General features: G+C 55.9%; 1 protein-coding gene across 2 annotated transcripts in view; it reads left to right on the top strand.

Moving 5' to 3' along the window:
- RAMP1 (receptor activity modifying protein 1) overlaps positions 1–16,039 on the top strand; it is a 49,779-nt gene that overhangs the window by 10,309 nt on the left and 23,431 nt on the right. Inside the window, exon 2 of one of the 2 annotated variants that reach the window (XM_007452901.1) lies at positions 6,391–6,529. In XM_007452901.1, the coding sequence (XP_007452963.1) occupies positions 6,391–6,529 (139 nt within the window). The remainder of the gene's footprint in view (positions 1–6,390; positions 6,530–16,039) is intronic. The other variant, XM_007452900.1, reaches the window with a different exon arrangement.

Raw genomic sequence — 16,039 nt, 5'->3', positions numbered from 1 at the left:
GGGGGGGGGGGGGAGTAAAAGGCCTTTTGCAATTGATGTGTAACCGATCTAGAGCCTGATCTGCATTCTATCCATTTATACCAACTTGCTTCCAAAGAGAAGACAGACAGTGGCTCTTGATAGACACACAGGCACCTTAAGGCACCAAAATATGACCTGGTATCACATTACGCAGTCCCCAAAACCCTCCAGAAGGGGATGAAATCAACAGAGTATTTAAGCAGGGAGGAGAGAGAAGCATCTCACGAGTTGCTGGCTGAGGACAGGTTGAGGCCCAAACCACTCTGCGCTTTCTAGAAGCCAGAACAGACCGGGAAAGTTAAGAGAGCTGTCCCTGGCCAGGAGTGCCGTGTGCCCCAGCACATCTGCTCCTTCAGTGAGTGTGCCGTCAGCCAGAAGCCTGCTGAGGGCCGGCGCTCGGTGTGCAGGAGACGCAGTCTCCGAGGCCCCTCGGTGGCTAACCAAGGGTTAGAAGACGGCACGATGCACGGCCAGAGCGGGCTCTGTGCTGAGCAGAGCAGAGGAGGTGATGGTTCACTGGGCCTTGAGGGTTGAGTAGGAGTTTTTACTGGACACACAGAGTTCCTGTTTTTTCATTTTGTCGTTTGGGTTTTTGTTTTCTTTTTCCAGAGTAGACTGAGAAAGGCTGAAGGTAACATGTTCAAACCAAGTTCTGTTTACATCATCCTCTGGGGCATTCAGTGACAGGCCAGGCATGTAGCTGCCTGGACATTTGGCTCCCAAGCGGCTGTACCCAGGAGAGTCCTGGAAGTGGGTGTTTTTCACCCTGCTGGCCCTAGCTGGGTGAGCAAAAAGTGATTCAGCAAGAACATGCCTAGCAAGGATTTTTCCGATAGCTGTTAGGAAAAGGTCTGGACAGAATACAGAGAGAATATTTTAGAAATTATACTTTTAACCTGTGGAAAATGTAGAAAAGCATAAAGCAGAAAATAAAGATCATCTGTAATTACACCACTCAGAGATAGCCCACTCTTGACATTCCCTTCAGATTATATTGTTTTTATTGAGGTATAACTGACATAGAATAAACTGAATATGTTTAAAGTGTATCATTTGGAAGGTTCTGGCATAGGTATACACCCACGTGGACCCAAGACCGTGAGCATGTATATCCGTCACCTCCAGAAGTGTCCCATGCCTTTGTCCCCTCCCCCTCCTGCCCCCTCCCATCACCTCTGCTGGGCCCTGGGGTCAGGCTGGCACTTCCTGTGAGTCGCTAAGGGCCACTCAGTTTGCAAATCCACAGGGAGGGCCACTCGTCTTGAGGTGGGGTTGGTTCTGTGAACACGTCTCTGGAAGCCAGGCCTGTTTGCCCACTTGGTGTGGGATGTTCCCATTTCACAGAGAAAGAAACTGTGGCCGAGAGGTGGCAAGGCCTCCTCTGGGCCTGGCCTGGGGGTGGGGGTGGGCAGTGTGCTGGGGGCCCTGGAGGCTCACAGGCTCTGAATTCAGCCCCCAGCCGGTCACTCTGACGAGCAGGACCCCCAGCAGGTGCCCTTCCCTCGGCTCACCTCCCACCAGTCACCCCAGCCCTGGGAGGACCGTGTGAGTCTGCGGCTCCATCTCTGCAAACGTGGGGTGGGATGAGTGGCAGCAGGATGGGCCCGTCCTGCAGATGTACGGCCACAGGCCAAGGGCACAGGCATGAAACGAGACCTATCAGGTCCTCACTTCTGAGCCCTCATCTCTCGTTAGAAAACCCAAATGCCCCAGAGCCCCCAGGTCCCCCGTGGGGAGCCGGCGCCCCATCTTTCTGGCCCCAGGCACGTGGCTGTAGGGATCTCACTGCCATTTCTCCTCCCGTCAGGGACATTTTCCAGCTGTTTCTCTAGGCGCCCCCAGGCTCACTGGACTGAACGATGCAGACGCCAGGGAAAGTCCTGCCTCGACCCGCTGCTGTCTGCCTGGCAGCCTTGCACTCGGCCTTTTAAAGACATGGGTTATGAATGATTAAATTTGCAGTCACACAGGATTGGAACCCATCTGGCCCCAAACAGCTGGTTTTAAAACTTTGGGCAATTTTATTCAGTGTTAAAACCATAACGTTTCCTCTCTTCCCAATGAAAGAAACCACATCAGGCTGTTTTTTTTTTTCAAATCTAAGCTCTACCTAAAAATGAAACTGGTTTCCAGATTCACGCAAACAGCTTGCCCAGCCTCATCCCAGTTGTAGGAATGACGGCAAAGAGAACAGCCAGGCTCTGGGCTCCCCCAGGGCAAGAGAGCAAGGGCAGTGGGGTAGGGGCGTCTGTTTCCAGGGAGCAGAGGTCCTGCCCTCAGGAGACAGACAGTGGCTCACAGAGAGGTGGGAGCTGCCGCCCAGGGACCAGCCCAGAGCCAGGCCGGGTCAAGGCCACAGAGCAGGCCCTACAGCCAGCCCAGGGCAGGGCGGCACACAGACAGTGCGGGCTAGAGTGTGACCACTGAGGCCGAAGGGCAGGGTGGCCGCTCAGGGCCTGAGCCGGCCGGGCAGGGGCAGGTGGCTGCTGGATGTGTGCAGCCCAGAGGAGGGGGCAGCAGGAAGAGGCCGACCCGAGCATCAGGGAGGGACCCCCTCACAGGGGGGACTGTGGCTTGAGGACACGTCCCTCGGAGCCCATTCCAACCAGGCCCTCGGCCTCTGGCCCCCCCACCCCCACCCCTCGCACTAACTCTGGGGCTTGTGGGCCCCTGCTTCCCTGACCTTCCAGGGACTCGGGAGCCACCCAGCACCCTTAGATCAGATCCCTCCAGCGCTCACATCAGCCCATGGCTTTCTGTCGGGAGCACCCAGTGCCCTGAGATGCGCGTTCATCTTTGTTCGCCGTAAACCAGCCCTTCCAGAGCAGAAGGGGAGCCCGCCACGCTTCCTGACCCTCCTTGGGACAGTCCGAGGCACCATGCTTCACTCCCACGCACAGTGTCCACTGATAAACTGGGCGTCACCATCTGGTTCACCTGACAAATATTAACGTGCAGAGCCGCTGGGTACCAGGGAGGACGCCCGCGTGAGTCAGAAAGAGCGGGCGAGGAGAGGACAGCAAAGCGGTTCTGAGGAAAGAAAGAACCGTCCGCCCTAAACAAGGCACTAGATGCAGAGGTGGGGGGGTCGGGGGGTGCGGTGCTGGGACCTTAGGGAGGAGGACGGGCGACATTTGAGCCTGAGCTTTGCCAGGAAGGGCGGTCCAGGCGGGGAGTGCAGAGCGGATGCCAGGAGCAGTGAGGGGCGGGGGACACACGGAGGGGCGACCGACCTGCAGAATGAGGCTGCAGCTCCTCCCTGAGTCTGTGTCTAAGCCTTCCTGAGCTACCTGCGACCCCCGGCGCAGGTGGGCTTTCTCGGGGTGTCCTCGCGGTTGGGAAGCAGCGTGAACTCAGGGGCTTTCAGAGGCTCCCGCGTCTCCCTCCCCGGCCCCCTGAGCGCCCCGGGAGCCTCACTCCTTCACACCCAGCCGGGCGCCCCTTCCCAGGGTGTCGAGGACGGGCCAGCCCTGCGCCGCCCGCCCCCCGGTCCTCTCCTGGGGGCTCCTCCGAAGGGCTTTCCCTCTTGCCAGCCTTTCATCTTCCCCGTTCCCCCCCATTACTCCCGGCTTCTCGAGCTAAAACCCCCGGGGGTCCTCCCCATCTGACCGGCTTCCAGGCACCCGGCCTGCCTGTCCAGGCCTGGGGGACAGTGGGACCCTCCAGGCGGCAGGTGCAGAAGCAGGCACCGCAGCGTGCAGGCAGGTGCAGGCCGAGGCTGCTTCCAGCTTCTGCCGCTGGCCTCACCTCCACTTCCATGTGCCGTGGGTTCCCTGCGTTTGGGGTTTTATTTGTAATTAATCAGCGTTGTACTTTCACTGCTATGAATGTCTCTTTGTTAGCTTGGCCCCCCGTGCCGAGATGTGTCCAGCCCGGAGTCTGTCACTTAAATTAGGTAAATGGGCTCGTTAGCCTCCCACCCCAGTCACATGTCGGGGGACGTGGAATCCAGGGGCGCGGGGTCGTCACGGGGCTCCTGGAGAGGCGTGTGGAGCCCCCGCCATCGCGTCCCCCAGGGAGAGCAGAGAGGCCTCGTCGTGGCTCCCTCCGACCACAGCCCTCCCCGACCCCAAGTCCCCAGCCCTGCCGGGACACGCGTGCTTGCCATGCTGAGAACCAGCGGTGCTGGGAGGGGACGGCTATTGTGCACTTCAGCCCGGCTTCCAGGCGCACAGGCTCTGGCAGGAGGTCAGTGCCCTGCAGAGGCTCTGGGGCCCCCCGCCAGCTCCCTCGCCTCAGACTCTCGGCGGGGCAGGGACGGAGCATATGCTCTTCCTGCCTGCGAGGGGCCCCTGTGCCCGGCCTGCCCTCCCGGCCCCAGGGGCAGCCTGCAACTTCACTTCTGTTTAAGGCAGCCCATCGCTGTTACCTGTAACCAGCACCACTGCCCACCTGCCCCTCTCCCAAGGCCACAGGCTTCCTCTGAGAGCCCGTCCGCCCCTCTGCCCCGGCCGGGCCGTCAGCTTCCCGTTCGGCTCTCCGTTCTGCCCACCGTGGGCCGGTCAGAGCCCCGTCTGTGGTGTGTGAACTCCTTCATCTACCCTACTGTCCACCTGCCCAGCCGCTCAGCCATACCCAGCCATTTACCCATCCCCCCCCCCCCCCCCCCCCCCCCCCCCACCTTCCCGTTCGGCTCTCCGTTCTGCCCACCGTGGGCCGGTCAGAGCCCCGTCTGTGGTGTGTGAACTCCTTCATCTACCCTACTGTCCACCTGCCCAGCCGCTCAGCCATACCCAGCCATTTACCCATCCCCCCACCCGCCTCGTCCCCCCACGCAGTAACTCTTGAGCCCCCAGAGTCGCACACTAGAATGGCTCTTCCCAGCCCCCTGCCGTCACCACCTCTCTGGCCACGCCCCACCTTCCTCACCTACCCCCTCCCCGAGATCTGCAGCAGAGGACAGGTCAGGCCTGCTGCCCCACTTCCTGCTTCCGGCCTGGTGCCGAGCCTCACGGTCTGGGAGTTGGCTGGGCGCAGGCCCCGACGGGGACAGGGCTGGTTCAGTCTAGTCTACACCACTTCCAGTGCTCGGGCCTTGGGCCTGCTTCTGAGCCCCGAATCCCCAGTTCCCATCTGTAAGGCGGTGATCACCGTAGGACCCCACCTCAGGGTAGTCGTAAAGAGCTTTAAGCAGCGCCCAAATACTGTAGGAACTGGAGAGCCAGCTCCTCTGCATTTTACTCTGCGAAGGAAGACAGAGTCAGAGGGGGAGGAGTCCGAGGGGCCAGGGCCTCCCACCTGAGCGCACACCCCTACCAGGCCCGAGCGCCTCAAGTGGCAGCTTGCCGTCCACCCATGTCCCTGAGTCCAAGAGTTCCCAGCGCAGCCCCTCCCCCCAGGGATTTGGAAGGGCCTGCCGGTGGGGCGGGGCGGGTGGGTGCCTGCAGGCAGGGGACGCAGCATGGCCTGGGGGGCGGGTGGGTACCTGCAGGCAGAGCCCAAGCAGGGAATGCAAGGACCCAGACCCCACCCCAAAGAGCAGCAAGAAGGTGGACAGTGGACGTTCGGCCTGAAGAGGGGAGGGGGAGGAGGCCTGGCGGGGGGGAGGACCCAGTGGAGAGGCTTCCTCACCTGCCTGGCATCCACGGGAGCCAGTCTTGGGCTTGGGGGAAATGAGTGAATTTTGCTTTGTGCAGGGCACTGCTTGACCATTTGTAATTTCTGACTGTACCTTCATCAAGGCGGGAGGGTAGAAACATTTCACGTGACAGTTTGTCTGCTTGGTGGTTTCTAACTGGTGAGCATGCAGACACAGGGGATGTGAGCTCGGTGCTGGGTGCTGCAGCGCAGCCCACAGGTGCCGGAGGAAGAGGAGCGGGCGGCGGCCTCCAGGACCCTGTGCCACCGGCCCTCCCTGGGGCGGGCTGATGCCTCCTCACTCCCCAACTGAGGCCTGGTGGCCTCGCAGGTGATGAACCAGGGGCCGGTCCCAGCAAGCTGTTCTCGCGGCCGCAGTTTCCATGTCAGTGAAGGGCAGGCCTTGGGAACCATGTCGGGAGTGGTGTGAGGATGAAACAGTATGTGAGAGTCAGACCCTGTGCCCCGGACAAGAGGAAGTGCGGTCCCCATTCTGTCGCTGTCACCCAGGGAGACCTCATCATCAGACCCGCTATTGGCAGGCGGGGCCTTTGCTGGGCCCCGAAACAACTGATGAAATGATCCAGTTGGAGCCTAGACGCCCCCTCCAGGGATCACGGGGACCCCAGGGCATCCTGGTGGCCTCAGAGTCAGACGGGACTCCCCGGCGGGCCCTGGGCTGGGAGCCCCGATGGATGTGGGCTGTGGACAGAAGAGTCCCTGACCCACAGTGGGGGCAGGCGGGCCCGGCGAGGCCGGAGGGTGACAGTCGTCTGGGGGCTGTCGTTGCAGTGAGCCACCTCTTCATGGCCACCGCCTGCCAGGACGCCACCTTCAGCACCCTCCTCCACGAGCTCTGCCTCGCCCAGTTCCAGGTGGACATGGAGGCCGTCGGGAGGCCGCTGTGGTGCGACTGGGGCAAGACCATCGGGTGAGTCCGCGTCTCCGGCGTGCGGGCGTGTCGGGGGGCGGGGCCGCGGGCCGGGTGAGAGGGTTTCCCTCAAGGCCACGGTTGCGGTTCTTCACCAAAGTCCAGGGTGTGGATGCGCCACGGGCCGGGTCCAGGGTGAGGGCGAAGGAGGGCGCCCCTGCCAGGTGAGCGTGGACGGTGGGGTGGAGGAGGCCTGAGCGCTGAGACCTGGGGTCACGGTGGGTGGCGGGCGCCAGCGTGGCAGGTGGCGGGCGGAGGGTTCCGTTCGGCCCTTGTCCGGTCTGGGAGGCCGGGGAGCCGGGAGCAAAGGTGTAGCGGCCGGGCCGAGTCCCTGTGACAGGAGCCGCCGAGTGCAGGGCTGTACCCGCAGCTTCCCTCCATCCCCATGGTCCGGCCAGGGCTGTCCTTCCAGCCTGCTCGGGGCTCGGAGCTTCCTGGAGCCTTGGGCGGCCCAGCTCGAGCTGAGCCCCTTCCCCTTCCTGACTCAGCCCTTCTGCCAAGACGTCCGTCTTCCTGCCCCACGGGGCTCATCCCTGGCCCCTCGGCCCCCGGCGGGGTCGGCGTCTCTCCCCGCCCAGGCCGCGTCCCCTCCGCCTTCTGGAGCAAAGATCAGAACTTGGTGTGTCTGCGGGCGCTATCCCAGGTTGTGTTTCTGCTTCAGCGTTCAGGGCCCGGGAGCATCTGAGGGCTCCAGTGGGCGAGTAAAGGCAAAGAGAAATACCCTCCAGATGCCGAGCACAGGTGGGCGGCCGACCCTGCCGGGCAACAGGCTCCGCAGAGTGTCTGCGGGTTTCCAGCCTGGGCTCCGAGGTCCTCTGTACAAAGACCTGCACCTCGGTTTACAGCACAGCGCAGGACACACAGGAGCTGGGCGCGGGCATGCTTGTTTCCTGCCCCTGCAATGAACATGGAACCCGCACGGCCCTCCAGGGTCTGAGCAGAGGCTGAGCGGGCGCCGGACCAGGTGGGGTTTCCTCACCCTCCTCCCTCTCCCGCTGCCTCTTCCCAGACTTCAGGGTCTCCTTTAATGAGCTGAGAAATCAGTCATGAGTTAGAAATCCAAGGGGGGCGGGGCGGGGGCAGGATGTTAAAAATCGGCAGAGCCTGTTCTTCAGGCTAATTGGCTTTTCTGCCTCCGCTGAGTGATTCGTGTTTAAATTAAAGAGAGCACATTATTATGATGCAGAGAAAAACACCACGAGGGTCCCTGGGGAGCAACATGCCCCCGCCCCCGCCCCCAGCTCTGTGCAACTGATTTGTGTAGACAGATTCCGAACAGGTGGCCTCGCAGCAGCGGTAACGCAATTGGCATGTGACGTTCTAAACGAAGCAGTGGTGACATGTTACTAGAAACGAAGCCACCGCAGACGGTTTCCGACTCTGCTTAGAGTGCAAACAGGAGTAATTATGACCCGGGCCCCAGAGTTTGCCGTCATCCGAGCTGAGCCGTGTGGTGATACAGCTGAAAATAGAAGCCGGGGTGGAGGTGAGGTTGCTAGGAAATTTCTTTATTTAAAAAGAAAATCAAGATAATTGTGGGAGGGAGAAGCAAAAGTCCTCATCCTGAGAGCATCTCAGCAAATCAGCTGGGGCCAGCCAGCCCCGGGGTCTGTGGTCAGCAGAATAACAGCCCCTAGAGATGGGAACCACATCCTAATCCTGGGAACCACATCCTAATCCTGGGAACCTGGGAATATGTTACAGTACATGGTGAAGGGGAGGTAAATTGCAGGTGGAACTAAGGTTGCTAACCAGGTGACCCGGAGATGGGGGGATTATATGGATTATCTGGGTGGGTCCAACACCGTCACAAGGGTCCTTAAATTGTCCCAGCTTTGGCAGTTACAGCACCTTCAAATTGGCTTTTGTGTTCTTTTGACATCCCCCCCACCCCCCGCCACTGCCCCGCATCCTTTTGGGGGCAGTTCCTTACTTCCTGGCACCGTGAGATCCTCCAGGCTCATTTTGTGCATTTTCTGCCCCAGCCCTGGAATCAGCCATTTTTCCAAGGAGCCCTGGTTCCTTTGATTAAAGAATGATGCTCAAAAGCCGAGATAAACATACACATATATTCCTACCAGGGATTTAGATGTGACCAGTGAGACCACCCAAGCACAAGAAGAAAAATAACACAGGAGAACCCCCCTTTAACCTTGGTGTAGGGAAAAGCTATATATAACGATATTTATTTCAAGGAAATGGCTTACGATCATGGGTGTGTCAAGTTCAAATCTGTGGAGCAGGCTGAGGCTGGAGACTCTTGGGCGGAGCCAAGGCTGCAGCCTTGAGGCAGAATTTCTTAACTTGCTCTTAAGGCCTTTCAACTGGAGGCTGAAGCCCACCCACATGATCAGGGAGGATCTCTCTCCTTAAAGCCAACTAGTTGTAGAGGTGAACCACATCTCAGAACTGCCCCAGCAACACCTAGGTTGGTGTTTGGTTGAGTAACTGGGAACTAAAGCTTGGGCAGGTTGATGCAGAGAACTGCCCATCACGCTGGGGCTCTGAGTCAGAGCTGTCCTCAAAGGTAGCTTCCGAGAAGTGTCATTTCCCCCCACCGCATCTCTCCATCCTTTTCACCCCAATCCCACCCACTCCCTGTGGGTACCAGTCTCATTAGCTTCCGGTTTTTCCTTCTTGTATTCCTTTGTACAAATGGGCAGGTGGACATATTTTTTTTCTTATATCCTCTTCTTTCTTACATGAAGTATTGGGTGGGCCAAAAAGTGCCTTCGGTTTTTAAGTAAAAATAAAAGCCACATTTTTCATTTTCACCAAGAACTGTATTGAACAACGTATTCACCCTTTTGTTCCACTACCTTCTGCCATTTTTCAGGCAACTTCATAATTCTGTCTTCCCAAAACTTTTTATCTTTTTGAGCAAAGAACTGTTCCATGTGCCTTTTACAGTCTTCCAGGGAATTGACATTTTTTCCATTAAGAGAAATTTGTAAAGACCTAAATAAATGGAAATGTGAAGGTGCAGTGTGTGGTGAATATGCTGGATGAATTAGAACTTCCCAGCCAAGCTGTAACAGCTTTCGCCTGGTCATCAAAGAAACATGCGGTCTTGCGTTATCCTGATGGAAGATTATGCGTTTTCTCTTGACTAATTCTGGATGCTTTTCGTTGAGTACTGCTTCCAGTTGGTCTAACTGGGAGCAGTACTTGTTGGAATTAATCCCTTCGTTTTCCAGAAGGAGCTCATAATAGCGGGCTCCCTTCCAGTTCCACCATATATACAACATCACCTTCTTTGGATGAAGACCGGCCTTTGGTGTGGTTGGTGGTGGTTTATTTCGCTTACCCCACGATCTCTTCCGTTCCACGTTATTGTACGGTATCCACTTTTCATCGCCCATCACAATTTGTTTTAAAAACAACGTTTTCGTTACATTTAAGCAGAGAATCGCATGCGGAAATACGGTCAAGAAGGTTTTTTTCGCTTAACTTATGTGGAACCCAAACATCAAAGCGATGAACGTAACCAAGCTGGTGCAAATGATTTTCAGCCTTTGATCTGGATATTTCGAGTGTGTCGGCTATCTCCTGCGTGGTATAACGTTGATTGTTCTCAACTAATGTTTCAATTTGATCGCTCTCAACTTCAGTTGGTCTACCCGACTGTGAAGCGTTGTCCAGTGAGAAGTCTCCAGCACGAAACTTCACAAACCGCTTTTTTTTTTTTTTTTTTACAAACCGCTTTTGACACGTTCGATCAGTCACAGCACCTTCTCCATACACTGCACAAATCTTTTTGTGCATTTCAGTTGCATTTTTACCTTTCTTGCCGAAAATGTTGCTGTTTTCTTCCATCTTCAGTATTAAAATGGCTACACAAAAATTCACCAATTTGACGTCTTTTTTTAAATGCACGCTGATATGACAGCTGTCACATACAATCTAACAAAATTGTTTCCAATGACGTTAAAGACAACTAAGTGCTACGAGAGCCGTCTTACAGGAAAAAAAACTGAAAGAACCTTTTGGCCAACCTAATATACTATACTGTACTACAGATATTCCTATACTATACTATTCCATAGATTGTCTTATACTATGCTGTACTGTACTATACTATAGATAGTCTTTTACTATAGATATTATTATACTACACTATGCTATCAATACTCTTATGCTGTACTATACCATAGTATAGATATTCTTTTTTTTTTTTGCGGTACGCGGGCCTCTCACTGTTGTGGCCTCTCCCATTGCGGAGCACAGGCTCCGGACGTGCAGGCTCAGCGGCCATGGCTCACAGGCCTAGCCGCTCCGCGGCACGTGGGATCCTCCCGGGCCGGGGCACGAACCCGTGTCCCCTGCATCGGCAGGCGGACTCCCAACCACTGCGCCACCAGGGAAGCCCTAGATATTCTTATACTATACTATAGATATCTTTATACCATACTGTACGATAATATACTATAGATATTCTCATACTATACTATAAATATACTCTACTATACTATAGATACTCATACTATACTATAGATATTCTTATACTACACTATAGGTATTCTTTTTTGCACTTGGGGTTTTCTTTTTTCACTGAGAAGTATATCCTGGAAATCAGTCCTCATCAGTGCACAGAGAATGTTCCCATTCATTTTTACAGCTGGATACTACTCCACCATGCGTAGTGTTTCCATTGCTTTCCTATGAAGAGGCATTTAGGTTTTCTCAGTAGTCTCCAATTTCAGATAGTGTTGAAGTGAATGACCTTGTGCAGATGCATTTTCATGTTGTTGGAGCTGTATCTTCAGGTCAACGGTAAGAGCACACGTGATTTTATTAAGTGCTGCCCGTTGCTCTCCTGAGGGTGCACCGGTTTGCACCCCGCCAGCAGTGGAGGGCCCGTTTCCCCAAGCCTCGCCAGCAGACTGTCATCAGACGTTGACCGTTCCCCGTTGGATGAATGAGAACTGGTGTCTGAGTGGAGTGTTAATTTGCAGTCTCCAGTTACAGGTGAATCTGAACATCTTTCCTACGTTTAACGGCCACATCCTCAAATCTTTTCTGTGAGTTGTCTGTTCATGTCTTTTCCCATTTTCTATCAAGACCATTTCTGGCCCTTTTTCAAGAGTTCTTTATAAGTCAGAACAGAGAGTAGCCCTTTGTGTGTGATACATGTTAGATATTTTCTCCTAGCTTGTTAGTTGTCTTTCGACTTGTTTTCAGCATTTTTGGCGCCACGTAATATTTTTTTAAAGTAGTCACGTGAGAGTTGGTCTTCTGTCACCTGTGGATCTGAGTCATAGTTGGAAAGCCTTTCCCTATACCAAGATTCGAGAGGAATCCAGCCATGTTTTCCTCTCGAGCTCCTGTCTGCTTTCAGTGGCAACATCTAAAGCCCTGGTGTCCCTGGAGTTAACTGTGGTTTGCGGTGTGAACTGTGAAGCAGATGAGCTCCCCGTTGTCCTGTTTATTCATGAACCCATCTTTGCCCCCAGTGATTTGAGATGCGACTTCACCCTTTACTAAGTTTCCCTGTGCATTTTGCTCATAGTTTAATAAATGGTCCCTTTTCAAGCCTTCCCCATATTGCATCTACAACATTAATTTCTCCTCCAGAACCATCAGTGGGTGCTTACTGCCTACTGAACACTTACTTAGTTGTCAATTCCCTCAGTCCAAGAAAAGAGTGTATTATTATAGCTCACATTTACTGAGCACTTACTGTGAGCTGGGCATCATGCCAAGCCCTGAACATTCACTATCTCACTTAAGTAGGCAGCGACTCAGGAAGAGGCAGAACTGTTGTAATTCCCACTGTATCTGCCCAGGGTCACAGCTAGTAAGGAAGGTCTCTTTGAGTCAAAGTCCCAGCTCTTGACGTTCCCCAAGGGCACTAGGTGGCCACTTCCTGAACCTCAGGGGGCAGTGTGGGGGTGCTCTCTGTATAAGTGTGGCTCCCTGGGAGGTGGATGCTGGCCTCCAGTGGCCATCCCTGCCCCCGCCAACATCCAGTGGGCCTGGTGAAGTTCATTTGCATTGGATAATGATGCCGAAAGCTCGGCCTCTGTGCACAGGCGCCGAATGGCATCTCGGAGACAGAGTTTTGGGTGAGGTAGGAAAGAGCAGCTTTATTGCTTTGCCAGCAGAGGGGACACGGCGGGCCCGTGTCCCAGCCCGGAGGACTTGGTGAGGAGTTTTACAGCCATGGATCAGGGGCGCAGTAGCTGATAAAGATCAGGGCGCTTGCGAGGCCTGCGCTCCTGCCATCTGGCCTCAGGCGGTCTCCTCCTAACGAGCTGCTCTGGTTCCTTTAATCTGGCCTCAGGTGGTCTCTTGATGAGGTTATCAAACTGTGATGTTCTCTGGAGTGAAGAATGCCCACATCTTCCACTTGTGGGGGGTTTTAGTTCTGTAAAGAGCTCAGATACACTGTTCTGTGTGTCCCTTGAGGAGGGACCAGGGCCCTGGCCCAAGGCTGCTCTCCTGCTTGCTGGCTGCTCATCCCTTGTCTCCGCATCCCCTCCCTTCCGCGATGAGCAACTGTTCGAATCTGCGCTTTAGAACTCAGGGAAGGTCATGGAGGCTGGAGTCTTGTCCCTACAAACAAGAAGCAGGGGACATGGAAAGGCGTCCGTGCCCAGGAGCCCCACAGGGTCCTGCTCGGTTTCAATACCAAGGCTGGTGCTCGAGCCAAGGGCAGACTTTCCAGGGTCTCCTGGAACAGTGGAGGTCTGGGGGGTCTTGGGGGTGGACAAACTTGTCCAAAGGATAGGGTGGAAGGAGAACGGGAGAGGGACCCAGAGAGAAGGCTAGGCGTAGTGAGGGTGTAAGCAGGAGGGCCATGACCATGACCAGAGCGGGAGAGCAGGGACCCACGGTAGGGGACCGGCAGGCAGAGAGCCGGACAGCCGGCTGGCTCAGGGGCTTCTCCTGGAGTCGGAGGGCCACAAGCCAGGTGGGCGTCTGGCAAAGGGCACGGGTGTTGGGAAGGACCCCTGTCCAAGCCAAGTGCAGCTAAGGCCTGCGGGTGAGGCAAAGGCCACAGCCCAGAAAGCAGCACTGGGCCGTTGTTGGGGTCTGGGGTTTAGGGCCAGGCTGCAGCTGAGGGTGGGAAGCCCCTAAAGCAAGCGCAGCTAGGGCCAGAGCCGCCTGGTGCCTGCCGCCTGACGTCAAGGCAGCTCTGATCTGGCAGAGGGAACCTTCTGGGCTCTCCCCAAATCAGAAAAGACTCCAGTTCAAAACAGCTGCAAGTCAGAGGAGATCACCTTCACACTAAGTGACACAGACGAACGCGAGCCAGACAGTCTTCCATAGGACGCACACTCCAGAACACTTGGGGATAAAGTCCACCATGGGTACGTTGGGGCCTGCCCATGCTGGCCGGCTCTCAGCAGTGCTGTGCATTGCTGCTCACGGATAGGAATTTCTCAAGGGAAAGCAGAGGGCTGATGACTTGTTCTAACAAGAGGACAGTGGACGTTCTTGAGTGACCTGCCCTGGCATGTGGGCCTGCGTCGTTTTTGCGTTTCAAGGTTTGTAACAGTTAGAGCTCACCCTGGGACCACAGCTGCACAGCGAGATTCTGTGTTTGAGCCAATACAGGCACCTCTCTCCAGCAGCCCTGGGCCGGGACCCCTGGCTCCTCCGTCGTGAGAATGGCTCAGGGTCCTTCTGTGTTTGAGGATGCTTTGGGGGGGCCTCAGATTCCGCAGGTGTCTGACCCATCCCCACTCTGGGTCCCTGTAGGGCCAGTGAGCCCAGCTGGGCAGGCTCCCCACTGTGCGCCAGGCCAAGTCCACCGTGTCCCAGAGGTCAGCTCCTTAAAGTGCAGCCCTGGTTCACTAATGGAAATTTAACATGATTTAACATATTAACTGGGAACGTAATCTAATTGGGGAAGCTATAGAGGACGTGGGGAAATGTGTCATCAGAAACTCTCATTTCCAGAGACCTTCCTGTTGGTGTTGTTTGGGGAGGGAGAGGAATCTGGAACGTGCAGAACTCAACCAGGAAAGGGCTGGTTTTAAAGTGACTGCATATCGATTTTCTCCCCCAGACAAGAAATGCCGGGTGGATTTAGGAGACCAGGGGGCAGCCCTGCTCCCCCACTTCCTGCACAGCTCCAGGTTCTAAGGTGTCACCTGGGCCGGCGGAAGTATCAAAGGTGGTCAGAGGTGGCCCAGGGGCACGGGGCACCGCCTTCCGAGACTGGTCATCAGAGAGCCCACCTTCACCTTCATCCCAGTCTCTCTGCCCCCAAAGCCTCCAGGTCTGTAAACCCTGACCGTAGCCGAGGAGCCCGAAGCTGGGGAGGGGGCCTGGCCCTCGCCGTCCACGCCTGGGGCTGCCGCGTCGGCCTCAGCTTCCCTTTTTCTCCGCTGCTCCCCTGGGAGAGGACGAACGCACGTCCCCAGATGCGGGGCTAACCGACCGCTGGGCCCTGGCACCCGGCCCGCAGTGACGTCTTTTTCCATTAAACCATTAACCGCCCTGTTTCACAATCTCCACAGTTTGGGTATCAAATCAGGCCAGCGTCAGAACATATAAGGTCAGGAGCAGATGACACTCAGCAGATCCCGGCCTGAGCGGAGGGACAGGCAGACAGAACCCATCCGGTGACGGGGCCTCCCTGCTCTGTGCATGCACCCTCGCCTCCCACGGGACACACCGCGGCACCCCCTTCCGCCCAGCCTGGGAAACCCAGAACCGTCCAGGCAGATGGGACTTCTCTGTCAGGGGAGCTGCGCACACACGGAAGGGGGCAGGGCGGGCTCGTGATGGGAGACGAGGACGGGGTGTGCTCTGGTGGGCAGGGGAGGCTGGGGGCATCATAGCAGACGTCCCTTTGTAATGCTGTCTTTACCCCAGCGCTCCCCCTGCCCACCAGTGCCCCCACCCCAAGCCCGGTGACAGGGTCTCCCGGGACCCATCCGCTCATCAGCCACCCAGGTGGTGGTCCCCTGTCCCGAGCACACTCAGTGTCTTCTGTGGGAGGGGCCCGGGAGCCGAGGCGCAGCACAGCAGCCACGCCCCAGGCATCTTTGGAGGTCACCTTTCTCCCCAAGCGTCGTACAGGACTTAAGTCCCGGACACATGTGCACAGGGTGCCCTGCAGGACACGCTCGGGACAGGCCTTAGGTCTGAGATCCGTCTTCTTCAGCTCCTTGTCGTAGAAATGGAGGCGGCACTTTGTTAAAAACACGCTCCTTTGGGGTAGCAGGGAGGGCGAGTTGACCCTCACTGCCAGGGCAGGGGAGGCAGTCTAGGTCGATGGCAGGAAGGCCAAATTAACATGTCCTGATATTTCCAGTCCTACTTGTGTTGAGCCATTTCCAGGGTTTTGATATTATAAATGATGCTGCTATAAGAACTTTCGTACGCCGAGCCTTACTTCCTTTTTGACTAATTTCTTTAAGAATTCTTGCATGTGGGCTTGCTGCAACACATGCCATGAACATTCTGTGGTTCTTGATAGGTTTGGCCCAGTCGCCCTTTTAAAGAATTTCACTAGTTTACATTACCATCAACATATGGGAGAATGTGTATTTCCCT

The sequence above is a fragment of the Lipotes vexillifer genome, unplaced genomic scaffold, assembly GCF_000442215.2.
Source record: "Lipotes vexillifer unplaced genomic scaffold, Lipotes_vexillifer_v1.1 scaffold652, whole genome shotgun sequence".
In the NCBI taxonomy this organism is placed as follows: domain Eukaryota; kingdom Metazoa; phylum Chordata; class Mammalia; order Artiodactyla; family Lipotidae; genus Lipotes; species Lipotes vexillifer.
This window is presented reverse-complemented; position numbering and strand designations above follow the sequence as displayed.